General features: G+C 46.2%; 2 protein-coding genes across 2 annotated transcripts in view; one reads left to right on the forward strand and one right to left on the reverse strand.

Moving 5' to 3' along the window:
• On the reverse strand, nt 1–11,570 carry RPL22 (ribosomal protein L22). Its single transcript, XM_074975338.1, has 4 exons — nt 11,441–11,570; nt 10,701–10,805; nt 5,876–6,000; nt 1–216 (listed from the first exon to the last, which is right to left on the reverse strand). The coding sequence occupies exons 1-4, from the start codon at nt 11,498–11,500 to the stop codon at nt 72–74; spliced, it is 435 nt and encodes a 144-aa protein (XP_074831439.1). The 5' UTR covers nt 11,501–11,570; the 3' UTR covers nt 1–71.
• A 5,569-nt stretch (nt 11,571–17,139) lies between these two features.
• RNF207 (ring finger protein 207) overlaps nt 17,140–26,550 on the forward strand; it is a 34,345-nt gene continuing 24,934 nt past the window's right edge. Inside the window, exons 1-2 of the mRNA XM_074975261.1 lie at nt 17,140–17,155; nt 19,356–19,546. Of these exons, the coding sequence (XP_074831362.1) occupies nt 19,356–19,546 (191 nt within the window). The 5' untranslated portion in view covers nt 17,140–17,155. The remainder of the gene's footprint in view (nt 17,156–19,355; nt 19,547–26,550) is intronic.

Consider the following 26,550-nt stretch of genomic DNA (forward strand, 5'->3'; position numbering starts at 1 on the left):
TGTTAACATTTTTTCCCCACATTTTATTGAAGGAAATTTAATGTACAAAATATTTCCAGATCCACATGCATTTAATCCTCCTCTTCCTCCTCTTCTTCATCCTGGTTAATCTGGAAGTATCGCAATTCATAGCTTTCCTTGCTATTGGCAACTACACGCAGCCAGTCACGCAAGTTGTTTTTCTTCAGATATTTCTTAGTAAGGTACTTCAGATATCTGTGGAAAGAAGGCAGCCAATAACTGAACTGAAGACTATAAAAATTACTCGTTCCACATTACATGCTCTTGAAATCTTGTGTGCTATTTAATTGAATTTCCCTACCTTGCATTATTTAATAGTGGCTTTCATTTTCACCTCTGATAACAAAAAACAGGAGTTTGTCTTAACATTTTCCTCACGCTTTATAAGAAAATGATGATAAGATTGGCTGTAATGATGTAGATTGTAACGTGCCATTTTACTTTTTCAGAAACAAAGAAAATGTGTAGGTTGAAAGTGTTTTTGCATTTTCACGTCTGCAACATTTGCCTAATAGCAGCATTTAATATTGTCTTTTCTGAAGACACTCCCCTGTGGGACCCTACCACTAACTCACCTTAAAAGGACAAATTGTCTCTTCCATTAATGTTTTGACAAGCAGTTTTAAAAACAATTTTTCTTAAAAGAAAAACTGTCACCTTTGTGAGAAATTACATTCCTGCAAGGCAAGCCAAAAAGCATGATATTACTGCAGAAGTATTGTATTACTCACAACAGTGACTGAGAAAGTAAAGCAATTCACTATGAGAGGATGACCAAGTTACGCCATGTCACAGCCCCAAACCAGTAAACACAAAACACGTTTTAGAAGAGGGCACCTACAAGACAAAGAATGCTCTCTCAATGCAAAAGGAAAGCACATTTAACCATCCATTCCACCCAAGCTTAGATACCATGAGCCAACTTCTATAGGCCTTACTTTAGCAAAACTCCCTTTGGAATCACTGAAGTAAAAACAGCAGAATGACATGCATTAAAACCAGAGGATTCTGAGAATGAGACACTATGAATCACAGAATCAATCTTGTATAACAGAGGTATGCCACACAATGCAGAAAGGCTAGCCGTTCTCTTCCTCTCTCAAAACCAAACCAAGAAACAACAAGAGAAAAAAGGATTAAGTTAAATTTCTGTGGTATCAAATAAAGTTTAACCAGAGAAGCTGTAAAACCTCTCAGAGAGAAATGGACCAACTGACATTTTTCAGTTCTTTACTAAGTCATTATTGCAGTAGTGCTCAGAACGTGCTAGGTTCTGTGCTGACATGCAGGAGACTCTCCCTGCCTTGAAGACCGTACAATCTTAAAAGGACAACACAAAAGGGTAGGCGAAAGGTAGGCAACATATATGCAAAATAATCAGGGGATGTGTACGAACACATTTTGTATATAAAAACATGGAACTAAGTCTCAAGCTTCCCCTCAGCCTAGTCCCTCCTAATTTTGGAAGAGTAAAAACATTTATAGCTTGTAAGTGGGTCTAGAAAAATGAGTCTTTAGGATCTGATTGAGAAAAGGGTGGAGGTTGGGCAAATAGGATGAAAGGGCGTTCCAGGCACAAGGGGACAGCATGGAAGAAGGCATAAAGATGACAAAAGACACAACAGGAGGGTATCAAAGCTAGCATTGTTGGCAGATGGGGACAAAAGGAACAAGAAAGTAGACGAGGTCAATGGTGTAGGCAGGGACTGCTCAGTGTAAGGCCTCGAAGAGACAACTATTGTATGAAAAATACACTGGAAGATGTTTAACTGCTAAAAGTCAATGATTAAGTACTTTGCTGGCCAACAGATAAGACATTTAAATGTGTTTCTAATTTATTGGTAGTTTATACATTTTCCCCCAAAGATGTTTTTTCATAATTTAGACTTCTTTGAATGATTAATATTGTGTCATTACTAAACTATCCTTTAAAAGGAAGGAATGCATTTAATTTATTTTCCACTTCAATATTCAAAAAATTCTCTCAGCAGCCTAATCAGCTATTTAGAAAATTAGCCCCAAACAAATCAGGTGTCAGTTTCTATTTCAGAGTGTGCATATGTCTTCATTTAAATATTAGTACCAAATACTAAATGTAATCATGATAAATGTAAATTGGTCATCTGTTAATCACTAATTTCTGAAGACTGCATATGAAGTTTAAAATATTAGCACCTACACAAGTAATGAGAATACTAAGAAAACCATGTTTAGGAGGGAATTAAAATTTGCACATAGATGTTACTAAATAAATTCAACTTCAGGCTTTTTAAAAAAACTATTTAAAAATTCACAAGTATCTACTGTACCCTGATATGAACTGACTAATGTGTCAACCAGAGAAAATCAAGGACCAAAGCATCAGTAGGATTAAAAAAGGTTAATACACAAACCATCCACTACAGAGGGTATATAATAACTTAAATAAATGCAACATAAAATCTACTAAATCAAAATTGTCAACAACTGGTAACAGAAAGGAGGATACTGTTGATACACAGCAAGTGATCAAAGTGCATTTAAAGGTCACTTTTGCATGGAATTTTATTAAAAATTGGACCTATGCACCCTTTTTGCTCGTTTCTTCTTCCGCTTTTATTTTACCCATAGAAATATCAATTATCTGAATTCTGGCCTTCCCAGTTCATTCTGGAGAGTCTATCAGATAACTCAATATGTATATAATGCACACCTACTCAACTAACTGAAAGGGTGAGCAAGGTGAACCTGGAACAAATGCTTCCTTTCACCAAAATGTTATTCACTCGTGTTAACCAGGCATTAAAAAGAGACTTAAAATAGTAACTAAAAATCAGTTCCCTTCAATTGTTCAACTTTCACTGTCTGGAGTTATGTGATATCAAGACTTCATTAGTTCTCCAGGTTTCAGAAAGGCTTCCAAGGCAGACAAGACTTGAACTTCTAATGTAAAAAGCAAGCAGGAAAAAAAAAAAAACCTTTAAGACACCTTTCAGACCCTCTCAAGGCATCACTGAAGCCGAAAGGTGTCACTCTTAAGGTGTGAAATGGCTGTCAACTGGGCAAAGTATTTGCATTTTATGTTAAATGGAGGATTGCTGAGATTTCCAAAGCTAGCCTATTATGTCAGTAAAAGGCATTACCCAGCAATTAAATTATAGCAGGTTACCAACAGAAATGTATCCACCAAATATTTCTTGTAACTCTTATGTCCTGGCAGCTACCATGTACCAAAGGATTTTACTTCAAACATTTGCAAATTGTTTTAAGTGTCAAGAACTTAAATTGGTCATAAACAACCTCTTTTAAAAATAGTTTACTTATCAAAATGAAGAGGTAGCTGACCAGCCTTGACATGGCAATGGGCCACCTAATTCATAGGGACAGACTGAACTAAATACTCTAAACAGGAAAGTAATAACTTGTCATATATATTTCTACCTACTGGCACTTAAGTTTGTATTAAGTGAAATCTTAGCTCCGCTGATGAGAATGGTAAAACTCCTACTGACTTCAACAGAACAAAGCTGTTACTCATTGTATTTAAGTGCTTGCTGCTCTGGCATGCAGTGTGCTGTGCTCCACCTAGTTACCACACCCCACTCCAAACGTGGCTGTATTTCAGTTGGTCTGTATGGACAATTAAGCACTTTCTGCTCCATTGGGATGAAAGGCCCTGTAGAAATGTAAATACTACTGCTCCGATATATTGGTTACTAGCATTTTTGAAAGCTACCATGTCTGTTTCTGCATAATCCAGCAGAAATTTAACACTGTCAAAACACTCACATGCTTAATCTAGATCTGACGATTAAAGCTGCTCAGTGATTCAGGTTGTTTGTGAATTTCTACTGTATCCTTTTCAAATGTGGTTATGGCCAAAAAATCATTTGAAAAGTATGTCCGACTTTTAATCTCACTTATTTTATACAATTTACAAGTCAAAACAAGATTGTACATCCAAGCAACTAAATGGAACCAAGTTCAGCTGGGTCCTGACGTTAGTTCCTTGCTTCCAGGAATGCTGCTGTTACATTCTAGAAGGATGGTAACTGATGCAGGATTTGAGGAGACAGAAGAGGAGCATATTAGAATGGTTCCAGTCAGCGTATTTTTAGACATGCCTGCTTTGTTATATATGCAATCAGAAGTTTCAATCAATTTAATAAAATTACCAAAAACATGTTGTGGGAAGCGTAACAATGCTCACTTTGTAAAATGGTATCTCCATGTTAAATAGAGATAACTGATTGCATTGCTGCATAATGTAATTATTGTTTTGTCTCTGATATTACATGGCAAAGATTTATAAACCTGTTAACTTCCTAAATAAAAAAGAAATAGTTCCACTGAATAATTAAAATGTATGTCTCCCAGTAATTTTTGACCTTTACCTGCTTTTTTTTTAAAATAATTTTTAGGGGACAGTATAAAGGTGGGGTGGGAGGCTGAAGTCCGGTAGGATGACCAGGAAATGGAAGATTATATAGTAGTGGGAATCGTCTGGATTGTTTTAATTTCTAGCCTTATTTTGAGATATTTTAGGAGGTTGTAGAACTGTTGTATAAAAAAAAGTTTTTTGTTAGACGTCAGCTGGACTCCACTGAAACATCTTCCACCGTAAAACTCTACCGAAGGTTTTTGTTTAGGAACCGAAATACAGTCACTATGCATAACCACATGTGCAGTTCACCAGTGGAGCTGAAAGCCATTTCCCAAATCCTCTCCAAGACAGACCTGTCTTGACTTGTTTTCAACTTGTAGAAATGAGACGTAAGATTGTCTAATGCATTAATATTTAATGGCAGAGATTCTGAGGACCCAGAGGGTCAGAGTTAGGCATAAAAAAGAAAGCATTAGGAGAGAAGAAAACTGTTATGAATGTGATGCTTGTCAATTAGGAAAGTGACCTGCCTCTTGGTGACACACTCGAGTTCTAAACAAAGTGAGAGAGAACTCTCCTAGTGGTATAACTGTTCAAATTGCCATCATCGGTGTCTTTTAAATTGTCACTCTAAAAGACCAAACCATGGTCTTCCTACAGTAAATTTAGTAAAAGGTACAGAACAATCGTGAACTGTGAAGTCCTCATAGGGGGTCAGAAGGGACCATCATGATCATCTCATCTGACCTCCTCCACATTGCAGGCCACAGAACATCACCCACCCACTTCTGTAATAGACCCCTAACCTCTGGCTGAGTTACTGAAGTCCTCACATCATAATTTAAAGATTTAAAGTTACAGAGAATCCACCAATTACACTAGTTTAAACCTGCAAGTGACCTGTGCCCCATGCTGCAGAGAAAGGCAAAAAACCACCAGGGTCTCTGCCAATGTGACCTGAGGGAAAATTCCTTCCCGACCCCAAATATGGCTATGGGCAAGACCCAGCAGCCAGACACCTGGGAAAGAATTCTCCGTAGTAACTCAGAGCCTTTTCCATGTATCATCCATTGGAGATATCTGCTGCTAGTAGTAGATCCTCTAATCTACTGAAGCCTATTCACTTATCCACAGAATAGGTATAGCATAGACAGCAGCCACAAACACGTTCTCACTACCCTCTTCGCTAACACAAGTCAAGGCTGACCTAGAGGGCAGGAAGTTCAAACTCCATAGACCCTTAGCTGAGACTGCCAAAAGGGGGCCAAACAGCATCAATGATGACTGATGTTTGTTGTACCAACATCAGTACATTAGAATCTGGACTGTGACATCATAAATACCACTGAAATTTACTATCTGATGGCTGTTGTCATTACCAACCTGAGATTGATTGGAACTAGCCTTCCAGAGAGAAAAGGCTTTGTATCCCACTCCTTAACCCCTTTAGCTAGACATTCCAATAAATTTACACTGCCTCCTCTCCCTTACCTCTTGGAAAATGGCACCTCTGAAGTTACAGTAATTTTGCTCTTGCTTCTCTCAATGGTCACCACACCTCCACCCAGATTACCAGCTTTTCCATTCACTTTGATTCGTTCCTGCAAGAACTGCTCCTGCAAAATAAGGGTAAGATTTGTTAGTCAGAGTTATAGCCATAAAGTCTCTCTGCCTTGAACGGCAAAATGTCTCCACTAACTTCCTAGCATCCAAAACGTAAGATTGAAGAGCATTTTCCCCCAATTTACTTTAACCAAAAGCCAGACAAGTTTTAAAGTGACTTCCTCACACATCAAACATTGAAAGCAAATGATTACTATATTCCTCCCAAAGACTTAGGCCCGGATCCTACAAAGATTAATACGATTAGTCCTACTGGCCTAAATGGGACTACCCAGGTACCTAAAATTAAGCACATGTACAAATCATTGCAGAATCACGGTTATAGTGAGTAACACCCATCAGGCCTTTGATGCTTGGACGTATTCACCAGTCTTAGGTATTCATCTTTCTGGATATCTGACAAAAATAAGGTTATAAGGATTCAAGTTCCTACAAAGGTTTAAACCACAATAAAGAGGAAACTTAATGGCCACCTTTATAAAACTTACTTTCCTAATTTCACATCTCACATTTAGTGATAAAGAGCATACAAAAAGGCTTCTAAGAGATTGTAGTTATATAAGAATCCTACCAAAGTGTCTCATACACATTTCAGCTAGCCCATTTCCCTTTGAAATCCCATAAGCCACTATGCAGCCATCAAAGAAAATATAGCAGCGGCCATCTTCTCTGCAAAGTGTATCCAGTTGGAGGCTCCACAACCAATAACAAAATAGTGATCACGAAGAAACTAGAAGGTGTCTAAGTTATAAATTTGAAATTTTAGTATTTTACCAGGATGTCAAAGTTATAAAAAATCTGAAGTCTGATGACCTTCAGTATTCTATTATAATCCTAATGGGATGATCAGCTCAGCTCGCTGAATCAACAACAGTCACCTACATTTCTGATAAGGACTTCAATAAATTAAAAAAGCACTGAGCTGCAATCGAACGGCACTGTTCCACCCAATCACCTCCATCACCTCGTATCATTTTATTTTTGATCTATGAAATGGGTATAGTATAAAAAAGTGTTTAAACTCGAAGTCTTAAATAAAGTTACACAGTAATCATTGGACGATACATCATGAATAAAAAAATATTTACACATTCAGAACTACCATTTTATAAAAAAAATACAGGGCTGTTGAAAAAGTTCCCAGTACTTCCAAGAAATGTCAGTGTTACAAACAATTCTAGTATTTCCCACAATGATCCTGATCAGCAGGCATTAAATTAGCAAACCAATAAAAAATATAGTTGATCAAAGTCAGAACTATATGGCCTAGTTTCTAAAGCCACTTGTTGGTTTAGGATTAATGACTGCATTTGTAGCGAGCCCACAGAATACAGGACATTTCACAGTTATTTATATGAAGGTAATTCAAAGAAAGTAGACAATTCAGTTCAAGAATATTCCAACACAACACTAGAAACTGCCCTCCACACACCTGAAAAGCCACAACATAACTCAGCAGCCAGAAACGTCTGTTGTAAAGAGTTAGGCCTGGTCTACACTACAGAGTTAAGTCGACGTAAGGCAGTTTACATCAACCTAACTCTGTAAGCATATACACTAAAATGTAGCTCCCAGCAATGTAACTTGCCACAACACCAACTTAATAACTCCATCTCCGCAAGAAGTATAGCGCTTAAGTCGTGTCGGCGTAGACCAGTGGTTCTCAACCTATTTACCATTGTGGGCCGCATCCAATAGTACCTGTATGGCCCTGAGGATATCACATGGGTCACAACTGTGTGCTGACTGGGCCACAGGTTGAGAACCACTGGTGTAGACACTGCGTTGCTTACATCAACTGTTGCTGCCTTTCAGAAATTGTCCCGCAATGCCCCAGGCTGGCAGTTAAATTGGTGCAAGTGCTCCTGGTGAGGATGTGCACCACCAACACAAGGAGCATAGCATAAACATGTAAAACCAATTCAATTACTGCGGTGGCTGTACATCGACATACCACAGGGCATGTCTACACATACAGGTCTGCAGTACCACCACTGCAGCACCTCTGGTGAAGACACTATGCCGATGGGAAAGAGCTCTCCTGTCAGTATAATAAAACCACCTCAACGTGTGGCAGAAGCTATGTCAATGGGAGAAGTGCTCCCAATGACGTAAGCGCCAGTGTGGACAGCGCTATATCGGTGTAATTTATGTCGCTTGGGGGGAGGTTTGTTTGAGCAATATAAGTTCTGCCAACATAAGCTTTAGTGTAGACATAGTCTTAGGTTGATTTAAATTTGCAGTGCAGAACAGCTATCCAAGAGAGATCCCGATCAACACTACAGAGAATTTATGTTAAGTAAATCCACTTTAAAACTTGTTTTTTTTACCCCAGAAGGATGCTAGTACTGTTTGAACATGCTTTCCCTGGCTACATATAGCAACCCAACAGTGCTAAAACTATTCTACAAACTTACATTAGGGAAAACCATTGCAACGAACAGCCCAAACTTTCAACTTCTGCATAGAACCTATGCTTTTTACAGAAGGTTGCAATGGTTGGTTGTAATACCTGGGAGAGAGTCTTTAGTCCTGACCAGGTGAAGCCTCCAAAGCACTGTCCTCCCAGCTGCACAAAGGTTCAGTTGTCCTAATTTCATTACACAATGTTTGCTTCATATCTGGAAGTAAGCCTAAAGCCCTTGTTCCCAGCATTATGGGATAAGCGAGACACATGCCCCAGAAAACACAGTACAACCAAAGGTGTACATTGTGCTATGCATGCACTTGCCTGTTGTGTGGACACAGTAAACCACTTCAAGAGAACCAGACAGACAATTTATGCTATTAATGTCACCACAATTTTCAGAGTAGCAGCTGTGTTAGTCTGTATTCACAAAAAGAAAAGGAGGACTTGTGGCACCTTAGAGACCAACAAATTTATTTGAGCATAAGTTTTCGTGAGCTACAGCTCACTTCATCGGATGCATTCAGCAGTAGCTACCGCTACTCTGAAACCTCTCATTATGCAAGACACTGAATTTAGCCGTATGGAGTGGAAATCTATCAACTTCATGAAAAAACTTGTACAGATACAGACAGACATCATCTTCCTTTTCAAATGCAAAGAGATGGACATCATACCAAAAGGACTGAAGGTAAAAAATCCATTACAATCTACATACCTCACAGACTATGCTGACAGCTTGTGCCACACGGTCCACTGAATGCATCCTATGAAGCGAGCTGTAGCTCACAAAAGCTTATGCTCAAATAAATTGGTTAGTCTCTAAGGTGCCACAAAAGTCCTCCTTTTCTTGTCACCACAATGGTCCTCTCACTTAAGGTCAAATTCTGCACTGACTTCACATCATTCATGTCCTCATCTATCATCACTGACTTAAGTTATTACAGCAGGTGCAAACTGGAACAAATATGAACCCTGCATGTAGAATGACAAGAAATCCTGCCATATTTAACTGGAGTCTCACACTTCATGCATCAGTTATTGTTCGGCCATGACCATACCAGCAAAATACTAATAGTTTCCCTGCAGTCACGGCTGAACAAAATGTGTGTATATGGCTTCCAATGTCAAATGTGACAGGACTACTAATATAGACACAGAATTAGACTTTATCTTGACTAGATAAAATGGTCAAATGTAGGTCAATCTAAGACAGCATGTATTAGCTAAGCATAAATGAAGCTCAACCTTTTCACCCTAGTGTATATGTAGAGCAATACCTTGTAGCTTGATTTAGCTGGCCCTGTTCTACCCTAGGCTAAACGTGACAATTTTTCAGTCAAAACAAAGCCTAAGAGACTATCTAAAATTTTCAGAAGCATCTAAATGCCTACGGAACTTCTGAAAGACTAGTCTTTCACGGCAAAACTAACAAAAGGTTTTGTCATACACTCAGGCTTGGACTACGCTACCCAGGGAACATACAATTAGTGTGATTTAAAGCCAGCATGGAAAGGGTTTGCCTTACTATTCCAGAAGAGCAGCCAGGATCTGAAAGGTGCTAGAAGCAAATATGGTTCCTTTCATGAGAATCATGCATTAACTTTGCAAAGTTCCACTTAGCTGCCAGCCCAAGGTGAGTGAAATCAAGATTTACCAATTCTCAATGCCAAGCACTAACCAGTGCCCACCCTTTTAACAACATCTCATCTACAGTAAGATTTTTAGATAAATCCCAACATTGCTTCTCTATTGGTAATAGTCACAGTAGGAACCCGGCTGTAGATAAGCTTCTATAGCCACCTGCCTTTGAACGCCATACAATGAAACCCTGCTCAAAGCAGATCTGTACAGGAGCCTTCGCTACACAAGGTTTCCCACCACAGCACTGCATTGCAAGAAACTTTTTGCCAAACCTAGCATAGGTAAGGCTTTAAAGGTGGTGATACTGTTGCCACTAACTGCATCTTAGCGGGGAGGAGACAACTGGAAAGAGAGAAGGAAAGTTCCCAACAGGATGGGAAACAGGCTCGGGAAATAGAAGTTCATAGTTAGCAGTGGCTAAGACGAAGCAAGCCAACAACACTAATGTACACCTTTGGGGATATGAGAGAATGCTAGAGAGTGATGCATGGAAGGGAAGAACAAGTCAGTCGATTTTTACTATAATAAATATATTTTCATAATCATTTCATTTAGCTACCAAATGATTCCTTTGCTCGACCTCCTAGCGGCAAATGCCATTACAGTTAAAGACACACTGATGGTAGGGCATTTAAAACTTACGAAGTTGGCTGCGTCCATGATTCCATCTTCGACGGGATGGGTGCAGTCCAGAGTAAATTTTAGGACCTGCTTCTTTTTTTTGCCACCTTTCGTCGCAGGCTTCTTCTGTGAAGTCGGAAAGAAATGAAGTGACACAGGTTACGCATGCTAAGATGAACCTTAGGCTTGGGCACGAGCTGCAGGGGCCTGTCTTAGCAGCAGGGAGTGCGACAGAAGGGCAGAGCTCGCTCGCCGCACTGCCAGGCCCTGGAGACACTAGCACCCCCGGACAGGACGCGCCGTGTCCCCGACCAGATTTCTCAGGGCCGCGGAGCCAGGGGAGGGTGACAGGACCGCGCGGCGCCCGGCTCTGACGGGTACCCCAAGCCCCCCAGCCTCGGGAGCCAGCCGGCGCCTCCGCGCGGCCGCGAGGCGGGGGCCGCGGAGCTCCTGGCCCGCAGCGCCCAGACCCCGGGGGAGCGGGCGGCGCCGCAGGAGGCGCCGGGAAGCGGGGGGCTCCAAGGCCGGCCAGGCCGCAGCGGGACAGAGGCCCCCGGCGCGGCGGGCGAGGCCCCCCGGGCCCTCAGGAAGCGACGGCGGGAGCAGGAGGGCTCGCGGCCTCCCCCGGCACCCGCCCCGCAGCGCGCGCCCGGCCGGCCCCCCGGCCACCCCCGCGGCCAGGGCCGGAGCCCGAGGGGGTCGGGCCGGGGCTCGGAGCCCGCGGGGAGGCCGGCCCGGGCCCGGCGTGGCTGGACACTCACCACAGGCGCCATGGCGGCTGCAACGAGAGGAGCAGAAAGGGAGGGCGGCGCGACGCGCATGCGCCAAATCACCCGTGTGCATCTCGCGCATGTGCCGACTACACCCCCGCGTGCGTCTCGCGCAAACGCGCATGTGCCACCCGCCCACCCCACCCCCGAAGCACGCAGAGCGCAGGTCATGCCAGCCAAGCACTGAGCGAATAGATTTCCCCCGGCCGCCACCCCTTAGCCATCTGCATCTCTGGGATCGATTAGCGCTACCTGTGCAGGGACTGGGATCTGGGCGGTGGGGGATCTGGGCAGGGGGCGGGGCCTGGCAGGGGGGATGGATCTGCCGGGGGGGGGGAGCAGGGGGCGTCGAGGAAGAAAGCAGGGTCCTGGCTTGGGCGGGGAGCTGGGAAGGAAGCAGGGTCCTGGCTGAGGGGGGGGATCTGGGAAGGGAGCAGGGTCCTGGCTGAGGGGGGGGATCTGGGAAGGGAGCAGGGTCCTAGCTTGGGGGGGGAGCTGGGAAGGGAGCAGGGTCCTGGCTGAGGGGGGGGGATCTGGGAAGGAAGCAGGGTCCTGGCTGGGGGGGGGATCTGGGAAGGAAGCAGGGTCCTGGCTGAGGGGGGGATCTGGGAAGGGAGCAGGGTCCTGGCTGGGGGGGGATCTGGGAAGGAAGCAGGGTCCTGGTTGAGGGGGGGGGGGGATCTGGGAAGGGAGCAGGGTCCTGGCTGAGGGGGGGGGGGATCTGGGAAGGAAGCAGGGTCCTGGCTGGGGCGGGGGGGGGAGATCTGGGAAGGGAGCAGGGTCCTGGCTGGGGGGGGGATCTGGGAAGGAAGCAGGGTCCTGGCTGGGGGGGGGATCTGGGAAGGAAGCAGGGTCCTGGCTGGGGGGGGATCTGGGAAGGAAGCAGGGTCCTGGCTGGGGCGGGGGGATCTGGGAAGGAAGCAGGGTCCTGGCTGAGGGGGGGGATCTGGGAAGGGAGCAGGGTCCTGGCTGAGGGGGGGGATCTGGGAAGGGAGCAGGGTCCTGGCTGAGGGGGGGGATCTGGGAAGGGAGCAGGGTCCTGGCTGAGGGGTGGGGATCTGGGAAGGAAGCAGGGTCCTGGTTGAGGGGGGGGGGGATCTGGGAAGGAAGCAGGGTCCTGGCTGAGGGGGGGGGGATCTGGGAAGGGAGCAGGGTCCTGGTTGAGGGGGGGGGGGATCTGGGAAGGAAGCAGGGTCCTGGCTGGGGGGGGGGGATCTGGGAAGGAAGCAGGGTCCTGGCTGGGGGGGGGGATCTGGGAAGGGAGCAGGGTCCTGGTTGAGGGGGGGGGATCTGGGAAGGAAGCAGGGTCCTGGCTGGGGGGGGGGGATCTGGGAAGGGAGCAGGGTCCTGGCTGAGGGGGGGGGGGGATCTGGGAAGGAAGCAGGGTCCTGGCTGGGGGGGGGGGGATCTGGGAAGGGAGCAGGGTCCTGGCTGAGGGGGGGGGATCTGGGAAGGAAGCAGGGTCCTGGCTGGGGCGGGGGGGGGAGATCTGGGAAGGGAGCAGGGTCCTGGCTGGGGGGGGGATCTGGGAAGGAAGCAGGGTCCTGGCTGGGGGGGGATCTGGGAAGGAAGCAGGGTCCTGGTTGAGGGGGGGGGGATCTGGGAAGGAAGCAGGGTCCTGGCTGGGGGGGGGGGATCTGGGAAGGGAGCAGGGTCCTGGCTGAGGGGGGGGGGATCTGGGAAGGAAGCAGGGTCCTGGCTGGGGCGGGGGGGGGAGATCTGGGAAGGGAGCAGGGTCCTGGCTGGGGGGGGGATCTGGGAAGGAAGCAGGGTCCTGGCTGGGGGGGGATCTGGGAAGGAAGCAGGGTCCTGGCTGGGGCGGGGGGATCTGGGAAGGAAGCAGGGTCCTGGCTGGGGCGGGGGGATCTGGGAAGGGAGCAGGGTCCTGGCTGAGGGGGGGGATCTGGGAAGGAAGCAGGGTCCTAGCTTGGGGGGGGAGCTGGGAAGGGAGCAGGGTCCTGGCTGAGGGGGGGGGATCTGGGAAGGAAGCAGGGTCCTGGCTGGGGGGGGGATCTGGGAAGGAAGCAGGGTCCTGGCTGAGGGGGGGATCTGGGAAGGGAGCAGGGTCCTGGCTGAGGGGGGGGATCTGGGAAGGAAGCAGGGTCCTGGCTGGGGGGGTATCTGGGAAGGGAGCAGGGTCCTGGCGGGGGAGGGGGATCTGGGGGGGGGAGCAAGGGCCGGGGGGGGAGATCTGGGAAGGGAGCAGGGTCCTGGCTGGGGGGGGGGGGGATCTGGGAAGGGAGCAGGGTCCTGGCTGGGGGGGGGGGGGGGGGAATCTGTGAAGGGAGCAGGGTCCTGGCTGGGGGGGAGGGGGGAGATGAAGGAAGCAGGGTCCTGGCTGGGAGGGGGGGAGATCTGGGAAGGAAGCAGGGTCCTGGCTGGGGGGGGGGGGGATCTGGGAAGGGAGCAGGGGCCTGGCTGGGCAGAGGTTATGGGGGGGGGGTGTCCATGCCATGGGGAAGGAGCAGGAATGAGAGGAGGGGAGGCTTTGACCCTGGGGGCACTGAGATCTGTGTCACTGCTGAGCTTTCCCTTGGTGGGGAGCGGAGGCCCTGGCACCATTTCCAGGGACAGGCAGTAGCGAGGGGCGCACAGTAGAGAGGGGAATCAAACCAGAGAGGCTGTAGTGCGTACAGGTTCCTGTCCCCTCAGCCCTGCGGGCCCCAAGGCAGGACTCTCATGTGGGACTCACTTCACAGCAGCTTTTGTTAATAATAATAAAAGCCACCTTTCTTCCCCGTGATTTCAGATCTCATCATAGCGTGCACATACAAATCACTTCCTCCTGTGATGAAATGCAGCCTGCTCTGGGGTGGAAAGTGGCAACTGTTTAACAGCTCACAGTGACACTGCACAGTGGTCTAGGACAGGAATTTTGCCTGGGCACTGGAGCCAAAACCTCTACCCCCAATTCATATGTGTGTGGAGTGCATAGCTCAACAAGGCCCTGATCCTGGAGAAAGTAAATAAGGAAGTGTTATTTACTCCTTTTCATAACCCAAGAACTAGGGGTCACCAAATGAAATTAACAGGCAGCAGGTTTAAAACAACAGGATGTATTTTTTCACACAACGCACAGTCAACCTGTGGAACTCTTTGCCAGAAGATGTTGTGAAGGCCAAGACTATAACAGGGTTCAAAAAAAGAACTAGATAAGTTCATAGAGGATGGGTCCATCAATGGCTGTTAGCCAGGATGGAGAGTAATGGGGTCCCTAGCCGCTGTTTGCCAGAAGCTGGGAGTGGCCGACGGGATGGATCACTTGATGAGTCCCTGTTCTGTTCATTCCCTCTGGGGCACCTGGCATTGGCCACTGTCGGAAGGCAGGATACTGGGCTAGATGGACCTTTGGTCTGATCCAGTCTGGCCATTATGTTCTTATGGATCCTTTGCTGGGGACTCTCAGCACTACCACAATACAAAATGTATAACAACACTCTGAAGAAAAGCTCTGGATTGATCTGAACCTGACCTCCGTTTTACCTCTTCAAAACACAGAAACTCCACTGCCCTGATTCTGCCATGGGAAAATCCCTACTCTAAAGGTGTGGTCTTTAAAAGGGTGGGGGCATGGAGTGATCTCTGAGGTAATAAACAACATGGAATTAGAAAGGCAAACATCACAAAAGCATGGTTGTAAATGAACACACCGTGGCATCCAGATCCTGTGCACCATTGCACAAAAGCCACGAGGTGGTGCTGCTCCAACAGGAACCTACAGAAGGAGAGAGCGAGCAGTTATGAAAGGTGGCATTGCCAGCAACAAGTGTTCCACAACAGGAAGCACCAGTGGGCAGACGAGAAGAGTTACCCCTTGGCACACCTGCTTCAAGGTGGGGATGTGGGGCTGGTTAAATTCTCCTCACACTTGCCCTATTTTAAACCCACACAAAGCACCAGCCTGACAGCTCGGAAGCCTGAAGTTGCCAAGCTAGCTACAGAGCACAGACAGCAGCAGTGCAAGCTTCTGCCAAGCTGCCTCTTGCCAATGCATCTTACCGCCCAAGCCTTAGTTGGAGAGGCACCAGGAGACGCTGGGCCTCTGATCAGACTGTTGACAAGAGACAGTTACAGTGCAGTAGGTGAGGTGGACAGTTTTCCCCCAGGAAATTGGCTGAAACTCACCAGCTACCAACTGGCTATCAGCTATTTGGTCAATATCAGCTTGGACTGGATATGAATGCATCACCATTGGTCTAGCTTCCATTCCTAATTACCTGAACCAGCCATTCTCCACTTGCTAATTGAAACAGAAGAGTTTTTAATTTGAAGAGTCCTCTCAGCTTCCAAATGAGTATTGCTTATTTGTTACTATTCTCATTAATGGTGGCAATGACTCCTTACGTCTCCATAGCACCAGAGCTCACAAGCATCCGTCAGCACTCTGCTGACATGGTATAGGAATAAGGATAGTTTCCCTCGCCCCTGGGATGCAGCTGCCTCTGGGGTTGAATCCTCATAGCCATTGTGCACCAGTAACTGGACAGGTCTCAGGAGAGAAAGTGAAGAAAAACTGATTCAGTTGAATGTTTGGAGGAATTTGAGATCAGCTGAGTAAACCTGGGGAACAGGGGTATCAGAGGCGGCCCTGTGTTTTAGGTATGGCTTTTGGATGGAAGCATAGTTGCTTCTGAGGAATTCTAATGCAATTCACTGCAGCACTGAAGGCATTAGGGCCCTGAGTTTTACACTGCCTCTGAAACCCTGTTGAGCACACACAGCTCAGGGGGCCTGCAGGAAGCTCAGACTGATAGACAATTGAGCAATGGGATCTTCTGCAAAGCGTTAACATGTGAATGGGATCCTGACCTCGCCTCACTTATTGTAGAGCCGTCGCTGGGACAGTGTCTGTGCAAACCCCTCCAGCATGAAGTGTGTTCCTGTGTGTGACTAGAAAATGACCTGCTGAGTTATGCTGCTCTGTCACTTTCAATATGCCACTGGGCTTCATAATCCCAAAAGACTGAGAAACATGGGGAGGGCTGATCCCTTGCAAGGAGAGGCTGGTCTTTTTCCATCACATGGATTGTCCACTAGATCTGACCTTGGGTGAACCTTGAAGCTTGTTGATGAGATGGAAGGAGCAAGAGGGACAGGACAGGGATATAAAGGAAACATTAATCATGCATTCACATGGCTGTTTGGGTTTAAATTTACACCCTAGGCAACTTTTAGAGGTGCCTTTCCCTGGGAATTGCATACAACATAGAGATAACTCAGTCTGGAGAAAACTGCCTGCCACAGGTAGGAGATTCCTCCTTTCCCCTCTGGAAGAGTCAACAGTGAATTAAATGCATTGATTTTTTCCCCTTTTACTTAGGCTTAGAAATCCTAACCCCTCTGTTATTCATTTTAGCCCCTGAGGGAGAACGTGAGCATATCAGACAGTCCCCTTCACACCAGGCTGCGTAGGGCACGTCAGCAAATGAGAGACTTCAGTTTTTTAGAACAACATTTCATTGTGCTCTCTGTTATGCCTGCAGAAACAATGTATTCTGAACCCAGCAGCTCTTCCTTATTGGCAATGTTGCCCTGGCTACTGTGTTCACGTCACTCATAATATTCTGGCTGTGCTGAAAGCCTCGGCATTTCTGTCATTCCAGCTTCAAACGCATGAAAAGCAGGAGACAGGCAGAGCAAGGGGACTGAAATTTTATCTACTAACAGGACAAAGCAGATACAACGTTGGAAACTTTGGAAGAAAAGGTAAGAAACTTTGATACTGCCGCTGTGTCTAACTACAATAAAGTGACCATAACAAAAAGATATACCGTTTGCATTTCCTTAAAATGCAAAGGTAGCATTTGCTTACAAAGTCACTTCACTTATTGAAACTAGAGGTACTGGCAGACCCCAGAGAGACACAGCCCACCTTGTTAACACACATACATGTATCCACATCTGAAACACTGTTTTGATTTCTGAGCTCTATAATAACTTTCAGAACTTGTACTTTTCTCACTGAGGCTTGCTCATATAAGGACTTAATAGATAATTGCTGGTCTATTTCAAAAGAATGTATTTGAATGGCATCACCATGAAATTGACAAACTGAAAATAGCTGGATTTGATCAACAGGTTAAAGAGAATGCCGTCTTGTTTCTCGTATTTTTACTGAAGTGTTTTCACTAGCATAGCATAATAGCAAAATGAATTAACCACAAAGAGTGCTCTTCTTGAATGTGGTCACATGCTGTACGGAGTAAAGAATTTAAACCACAGCTGATTGTTTGAAAAGTTGCATTTTTCCTCTTATACCCGCACCACTTTGCTCTGTTCTGGACAGTACAGTGGTTTTTTTAATAAAATATCACTCAGAGTGGTATAAGAAAACAGGCATGTTTAGAAACCTTCCATCCCCCCACTTTATACACAGTTTGTTTTGTCAGCACCAAACAACATAGGCTGTGTCATTTTTACTCTCTGGCTGTTTGTTGTGTAATATGCAAAGCCCAGACAGACTGTTAGTTTATTTATTACTGCTCTTTACTAGATCTTGTAAATGTGCAGGTTTCCCTTCCAACACAACACAACTTTTAAAAAAAAAAATCTAAAAATTCCCCCTGACTCCTGTTACACCTTCTGGAACTCCTGAAATGAGGATAATTCAGAAATGATTTTCAGACTTTCTGTGGTTTCTGACTCTGAACTTTAATATTGTTATTGAGACACAATGTTAATAATTTCCATTTGTTCTTACAAAGCACGCTGTGTGCTCATTGCGCTGCGGACAGCCTGGCATGAAGTCAGTCCTATGAGTCAAATGTGCCACCTATTCTTTGACTCTGTGCGCTATTTCTGGTCACAATGTAGTTTAACTCCTAAATGCTCAAGGAAGTGGTGGCATTCAGCAGCAGCTCACTGCTATCGCAACTGTGCCCTGCAATAATAGTGCAGGACTCTTTAAACAATAAAGAGCGAGAGCACTAGACTTTACAAATATACAGAGTAGAAAGACCGGGTCTCTGCCTCCGAGAGCTTACAGTGGGCTCTCAGAGAGACGTGATTCACAGGACAACAGCTAGAACGTGAGAAGGCAGAAGGAGATAGCAGGGCGGTTTTGGGAAGTGAGGACTGGAAGGAGGAATCTGGGGACAGAGAGGGAGAGTACTTGGTGCATGGAAAGTGGAAGGCTGTTTCAGGCACAAAAGCAGTGTGAAAGAAAATGCAGAGCTACATATGGGAGAAAAGGTAGGGAGATGGGCGGGGAAGGGGTATGAGAAGCAGAGAAGATACATTGGAGCTGATGGTAGGGAATATTAGAGATTTTACTCAGACGGAATTGTTTCCTGGGAGGAACCAGTCTCCCCCTCTTTTTTCTTTTCTCAGAGGCCCTAAGCTGGGCCAGCACATCCTTTCACCTGCAGAAGGCAGGACATTGCTCCCCCTAGAACTGCTGCACCAGCCAGGAGGGTGCATTTGAGAGATCTTGGGGGAAGGGGCACTATCTGGCAGTCTTGCCAGTTCTAACTTCATGGCGAATTAATCAGTTGCTTGCAGTCAGGCGGCGCAGCCCTGCCCAAATGCATGTGATCAGGTCACCCCAGTCCTAGGCCCAATGAGAGAGGAGCAAGTTGGGTCAAGGGACCAGAACTGTCCTTTACACCAGCAAAAACAGAGCTGTGGCCAAATTACATCTGTGACCACCACGCCGTCCCAGACACTTCTTCCTGCAGCTGTCCTACCCTTTACATGCAATCGGTGGCCATCAGATCATGTAGCTGCCCTGTCCCTCATATGCTATCAATGACCAGCAGACTCTTGATCTGTCTAGCATGTGGCACCCTCCAAGGTCAGGCTCCTCTGTTGTGACTCACCAGAATAGCTGCTTTTTAACTGTGCCACATGCCCCATATCCTGAATTAGATGTTGAATCCCTCTGCCTACTTGTGTTGTTTTCCTCCAGATGTCCGGTGGGATTTTCTCGCCTTTGGAAAACCTCTGCAACCTGGATAATGCCAACTGCCACCCCCTGGTATGTTTCCTGTGCCATGAGCAGTATGAGCATCCCTGCCTCCTGGACTGTTACCACAACTTCTGTGCCAGCTGCCTGCGAGGCCGGGCAATAGACAGCCGCCTCACCTGCCCTCTCTGTGGGTAAGAACTTCAAAGCAGTGCCCGCCCATAACACAGAAAGATGGTGACTTACCAGTGAAAGCTATCCCAGGCCTTGCCAGGTGCCCATGCTCTGCAATAGCCCCACAGACACACAGGTGTCGAGCATGCTGACAAACATACCAAACACGCATTTCACACGTGGATGTCTGAGTTAGAGGGTCCAGCTCTGCCCATAAGCAAATACCCAATGCAGCTAACCATGTGCAGCATTAGGCAGCTAAGTCTGAAAGTTAGGCCCAAGGAGAAACAGTCGCATTTCTTCTCTTATGCTCCTTGGGCTGAAGGCCTGCGCGGTGCTCTGTTGAGATATGTTATTGAAATTAGCTTATGTACATTGGTTTTGTGCTCAAAACCTGGCACGGGAGCAGGGAACATATCTGACATGAAGAGGGTTCTAAGCGTGATATATTTGAATGTGTGGCAGTTCCCCTTGAACATGACTCTCTAAGGGTGAATGGGTGTCATTCCGTTAACGTCACTGAGAGTTGGGCCAGACCTCAACCTAATGCCTTTTGTAATAGCTTGGATAAGGATGCGGGCTGGGCTACACATGAACCAGCACTGAAATAGCCTAACTGGTTTTCATTCACACCTTCTGTTATTTCAGTGCCAGCCTGCGTGTAGACACTGGTTGTGGAATGAAAGTGTCTTATTTAGATTTAATTTAAACTGATTCTTTACTGACAACCTATGCTGAATAGAGACACTCATACTCCACAAGAAGAGTGGCCACACACAAGCTTGCACTGATATAACAAGAATTAAACAGATGTCGTTATTTTGGTGCTAAGTTGTGCCTAGACTGCCTCTATGATGATAGGCTGTTAGAGTCTGATCCAAAGACAATGGAGGCCAAGTGGAGCCTTCCATGGACTTCAGTGGGCCTTGGATTAAGGTCATTAGTTCATAACAGACGCAAGGTGTAACACAGGAGCATCTCTACTCTTCGCTAGCTCTCTGAGAAGGGAGGTAGCAGTGAGATTTCCTCAAGCACAGGACCAGCATTTGCAGTCTTTGTGTTTGGCACTTGCCCCTTTAGGCTCTTCAGTCTTCACCTTAAGCTGCAGTGAGGCTCAGCACCACTACTGGTAAGCAAGCACTCTGTGTTGGCTCTAAGCCCAACTGACTTTGGAACAAGAATTCTTACTGTGTTCACTAAAGGCCAAATTCAGCCCTCATTCACCCAGTCCAGCCCTGCCCCGCCCCTTCAGGAGATTATGGGGGTAACCAAATGTAACATCCCTTTCTTCCCCCTCCAATTACAAGACATTTTGGGCCAAATCCTGCCCTGAACCAAAATGTCTTTTGCAGTTGGAACAAAAGGAAATTGCGTTTTACATTTTAATACAATATTAATGTGCTGAACTGTGTGTTTCTGAGCATTGTGGTTGTATGGATATTGCGATATGCTACAGATTATGTCCTGTTTTTTTCTGGAGCATATTGTACATCTTCAGTTATGTTGTATTTGTTTTCATTTTTATTCCTTTCAAGAATCTCATATTAACGTAAGTGAAGCCAGGAATTATTTAAAGTAGTAAAACAACAAGGAGTCCGGTGGCACTTAAAGACTAACAGATTTATTTGGACATAAGCTTTCATGGGTAAAAAAAACCACTTCTTCAGATTCATCTTCAGAATGCCTCTTACCCACAAAAGCTTATGCCCAAATAAATCTGTTAGTCTTTAAGGTGCCACTGGACTCCTTGTTGTTTTTGTGGATACAGACTAACACGGTTACCCCCTGATATTTAAGTACTTTCTCTCTGGGTTCTTCTATAGGTTCCTATTACTGTACATAGATACTTTCATCAGCTCTTAGCTGTGAATGATGCAGTTTGCTCCTTGTTATTAAACAATACTGTAAATGTGGAGTGTTCGTGCTTTCTGCTCTGATGTGGACAGTCCTGTTTGAAGAAGGTCATTTCTATCACCGTATTAGTAACAATAACATCCACTTATAATTTGGGGTGTATTACATTCTCTACAAACCAAGTTCATCTACATGAAACTTGAGTGCTTCAGATTCTCAAGAACACATTGCTGATGATAGCAAACATGGTGGAAAATTTACCATTGGACGTGGAATGCTACAATACACCTCTGCTTTTCTGTAGTACACTCTAATGATCAGGGAATCTGCTTTCACTTCACAGGCATGAATTGACAACACTGTGCAGGACTTTGTATTCCAAAAAAGGAATGAGAATAGCAGGGGTGTTGATTGTCGTTTATTCTAGTGAATAGGATGTGTATCAGGCTGACTATAGTTGCCAAAGACATTTGAGTCTAATGGAGGGCTGGTAGAGGCAGAGCTGAATCCGAGCTGTGTTCTGGAATGTGAAGTTAGAACTATCCACAAAGCACTGGAGGAGGTTAACGTTGTACCTGATTAGATTTCACCTTTAATGTATACAGATCTCTCTGTATAGTTTGTCCTTAGGGGAAATGGAGATTTGATGAGCATCCAGTGAGCTGCTCATTTATGCCTGTTCTTTTTAGATGAACACAAATTACAAATATTAAAATAAATCCCATGAGGTTTTTGTTTTTTGTTTAAATCAGCATGGGAAAGACTTCAAGCAATACCTGTCTGCATACAAATTGTCTAGCTAGGCCACAGCCTGAAAAACAATTGTGTCTATTCACAACTCTTGTTTTTAATTACAAGCAGTTAAAAACAATCACATTTCTGTGAAAATTAATTAAAATAAAGCTCTAGGTACCGAGCAGGCCCCATCACCATTGTATCTGGGCAACTGGCACTCTCTAATGTTGTTATCCTAAAAGCAGACCTGGGAGGCAGGGCAGGGCTATTACCCCATTGTACAGATGGGAACTGAGGCACAGAAAGTCTAAGTGACTTGTCCAGGGTCACAAAGGGAGTCTGTGGCAGAGCAGGGAATTGATCCCAGGGATCTTGAGTTCCAAGTACTGAGCCAGCCTTCCTCTCACTGATGAGGGTAACATTTTCAAAGCACCTTAGTTATTTAGGAACCTGAGCCCCGTTGACTTACACTGAGATTTAGGCCTCAAGTCACTTAGGCACTTATGATTTTTTTCCCCTGGATCTCAGACTTGTAAAATACGCATGCCCAGTGGGGGTCAGCCTGCCTAGTGGTAAAGCCCCAGGAAAGCTGGAGAAGCTGTATCTAGCTCTGCTCTTATACATGGCCTGTCAGCACAGCATTTGAGTGCTTCGTTGTCAAGCTGCCTTTGTGCCTATGAAATACGAGGTTCTAATCACAATGGTTTCAGATGCGAACAGCTGCAGAACACACAAGTTCTACTTATAGCTCCACAAGAATTCAGGAGAGCTCATTCCCCTGCCAGGGCAGACCAGCAATGGGAGAAGTGCAGTGAGTGTCTCCCACTCTATCCTGGACAAGTGATCACCCTGGGGAGAAGCAGAATCACTGCAGCCCTAAGGGCTGATCTGGCAAGGGGCTGAGCTTTCTGGCCCCTATCCAGCAAAGCACTTAAGCATGTGAGTAACTCTTGGCTTTTGAATAGCCCCACTGGAGTCAATGCTCAGCACCTAGCAGGACTGAGCCCCTAGGTAGGTGGATTCCCCTAGCCAAAAAATGACTCCTGGCACTTACTGTCTGAGCTCTGGGGGAAAGAGGGCTGGGTGACACCGGATAGGTTTGTTGCACGCTTATGGATTTATTTTTAAATTTAAAAATAGAAAATACCACACAAAAAACTGTGTTGGGATTTTTTAACTGTTATACAAAATTGTGTATCTTAAAGAGGTGTTGGCCCTTCCTGGAAATCTTTGGAAACAGTTCTGGCTAGGACAGTTCTGTCTCCATGACCTAGAATTTTGCTCTCTCTTCCCCCCTCTCTCAGTATGTGGTTATCTGCTAAAGACAACTGTGTGCAGAGAGAGCCTCCATCTCTTCCAGTTGCATCTGCGAAAAGTTGTTCATGCTGTGTCTGAGATGGCACAATTATCGTGCTGAAGTTGGTTCAGACAACGGTTTAGCTTGGAGCCGTTTATGGCAAATTATCCATGATTTAACATCAACCCGTAAACTCTCCAAAACTTGCCCCCCAAAACCAACAAAAGCATCAACAGTAAAGGAAAATATCAAAGTACCAGGCACTGCGTGGCTATATTTCTAGAATAACTCATATGGATGTTGCTACTTAAAGCAGTTCAATGGAACTGTTGCTCAGAGCCAAGTGAGACCAAACAAATGTTATTTTTAGGTATTCACCTCTGGCTGTTGTTTGTTGGGTGCATCTCAGGCACTTTGAAGGGGCTGTTCAGATATCATTAGCATGAAATCAGAGCTTATATAAAAAAAATCAAGGAATTACATATTTTTAAATTATTTAATTAAAGCAGATCAGCTGGAGTAAACATTCATTCTTTTCTGCAGAAAACAGCACTTTCCAATCAGTTTGTCATGCAAACTCCCCACTGATATGGGCTAAATATGAACACTGTTAGATTAGGGAAAGTCAGTTCTAGTCTTGGGAGCAAATGTGACAATGCAAAGAGACCACAGGCCTTACACACAACTATGTACGTAGAAAACAAAACAAGGGGGTGGGGGCATGCTAGGGCTGAGGCACTCTGGCGAGGAAGCTAGAACTGCCCCACTCCCCATGCTGTGCTGGGTATACAGAGAGGCCTTTAGGCAGCGGAGCTGCCAGTCTGGAACCCTTCATTAGCAGGATGGGCATTTTTTAAGGTGTCCATGGCAGTGTGTTCGGGTTGCTAATATTAGCCCCCTTCAGAATGCCCGAGTTCACCAGGAGCTCCCCTATCTTTAGGAAGCTAGGGCTAGATTTCCCAAAGTATTGAGGTGCCTGAAGATGCAGGCAAACTCTGAGTGGGGTTCACTAAAGCACAGATGTTCCAGCTCCAGAGCAGCAGCATTGCCACTGACAGATGGAAGAGGAGGGAATAGACGAGGAGCCGTGCTGATGCCTTTGCTCCTGGAGGGAGAAGGGCAGGTTTTCCAACCAGGACCCCTCTCCCAGGTAAGTTATCCAGAAGTCACGCAACAGCCTCAGCTCTAGCTGTAGGTCAGGGACGCCAGGCTCCATAGCCACAATCAGCTGCCCAGGTATCCCCCAGGAGCTGCACTTCTGGGAGGATTTGATTTCATGGTTTTGATACCCCACACGGCTGGACTCACCTGCTCTGCTGTATTCTGCACATCTCTGACTGGCGCTTGGGCCCAGCTCTGCAGCCAGGCTCAGTAACAGTCATTGGCAAAGCACTGCAGAGGGGAACAGGGCAATTTCTCACTCTCTTGGCAGCATGAATGGAGCCCCAATGAGCTATCACTTCCTCCCCGATCACCATCAATCTAATATTTCAGCAAAGCAAACAGACACTGTGACTCTGAGCAGAGCAGGTATTTGGCATCGGATCACATTCTCACTTGTTTTCTGGTTTATAACATTTCTCTCACTAGAAAGTCTTGTGCGTGTTCTGCACTGGGTTATTTTTAAATAGCCCTTCTCCCTACTCCTCATTATAAGATGCGATCTCTCCCCAAGCATGAACAGTAGGTATTATATGCATCCATAAGCTACTGTCTCATTGGGGAAGGAGGCTTTTAGTAGCTTTTGCAGAGTCAGCCGTGAGCACCTTAATTGGGATGCCATCAGATGTCTCCCAGGAAGCCAGTTCTGCCTAATGGCAGTGAACAGCAATGACATCTGCTTAATTAGACCAGCAGTGGCATGGGTCTGCTTAGTAGGGACTCAGTGCTTTAGCCCCAAGGTAGAAGGGTGGAGCAGCAGGGGTGAAATGCAGAGGTCTCGTCTTTATACAGAAGTTGCCCAGTGAAGATGAAAAGGAAGAAGAATTGTAGATGCAATGAAGCTGCCATGCAGTGTGTCCCCTTCACTCAGGCAGAGTCTGAATCTTGTTGGACTGTTTTTAATGGTACCCTCTTGTGCATCAGCGGCCTGCCTTTTCCTCAAACTCCCACACAGACCCAAATTCTCATGCTTACGGCTGCAATTGCTAAACAATTGTCAGCCTGTAAAACCCCATTAACCCGTGCCCCACCTGTCACATGCTACGTCCTAGCCAGGTGCTCACAGCCAACCCGCTCTCCATCTCCCAGCAGGCTGCAGAGCACAGGCCTCTGGAGAGAACACTGGCCTGGCCGTCAGCATCAGGCTCTCAAGACAGCAGGACTGGGGAAGTGACTCACCTGTGGTCCACAGCCCAACAGGCAGGTTTTATTAACTACCTCTGTCAAGCAGCACAGCAGCCGAGCCCTGGCAACAAGAACTTTACCTGCATTACCGCAGCAGGAGCCCCGTCTTGGGGGCCGAGCTGCCCCAATTAAACTCACCGGAGTCATGGCCAGAACCCTTTTCAGCTTCACACAGCTTGCCTGTTGCTAGGGATTTGACAGAGACGGGGACTGAGAGACGCAGTGTTTAATTCTGCTTTACTACTCTCCGAATTCCCTCCTGATCTGTCGTAACAAGAAGTTACTGGGGCTGGGAATCAATTCAGGTGGACATTAAAATGCCACAGCATACACACAAACCCTTTCTAAATTTTCCCTACCCAGTGTTTCCAGCCCTGTCCTCGGCCCAGCCCTCCCCACTCACACAGAGTCCAAGGGCATAAAATCATAGAATATCAGGGTTGGAAGGGACCTCAGAAGGTCATCTAGTCCAACCCCCTGCTCAAAGCAGGGCCAATCCCCAACTAAATCATCCCAGCCAGGGCTTTGTCAAGCCTGACCTTGAAAACCTTTAAGGAAGGAGATTCCACCACCTCCCTAGGTAACGCATTCCAGTACATCTGGTTGGGGGCTAGATCGCTACCTCTCTCTCGCGCTCTCTCTGGAACATAATACACATGCACATTTCTGCTGCAGTTTTCACAGGATTCTCCATTTGGTTTAAAACTCAGTCTCTCCGCGTGCTTTATGCCCAGTACTCGGAGGGCTGCAGAGCACAGCGGGCAATGCAAGATGCCACTGTATGCAGCCCCG

Source organism: Natator depressus, chromosome 18, assembly GCF_965152275.1.
Source record: "Natator depressus isolate rNatDep1 chromosome 18, rNatDep2.hap1, whole genome shotgun sequence".
Classification (NCBI taxonomy): Eukaryota; Metazoa; Chordata; order Testudines; family Cheloniidae; genus Natator; species Natator depressus.

Bases quoted from the DNA above. Each gene is read 5' to 3' on its own strand.
- RPL22 (XM_074975338.1), bottom strand. From the start codon at position 11,500: ATGCGCGTCGCGCCGCCCTCCCTTTCTGCTCCTCTCGTTGCAGCCGCC. The intron at 6,001-10,700 runs GTAAGTTTTAAA...CTTATTTTGCAG, and splicing joins TCATGGACGCAGCCAACTTC to GAGCAGTTCTTGCAGGAACG. The intron at 217-5,875 runs GTAAGGGAGAGG...TTCTTTCCACAG, and splicing joins GAGGTGCCATTTTCCAAGAG to ATATCTGAAGTACCTTACTA.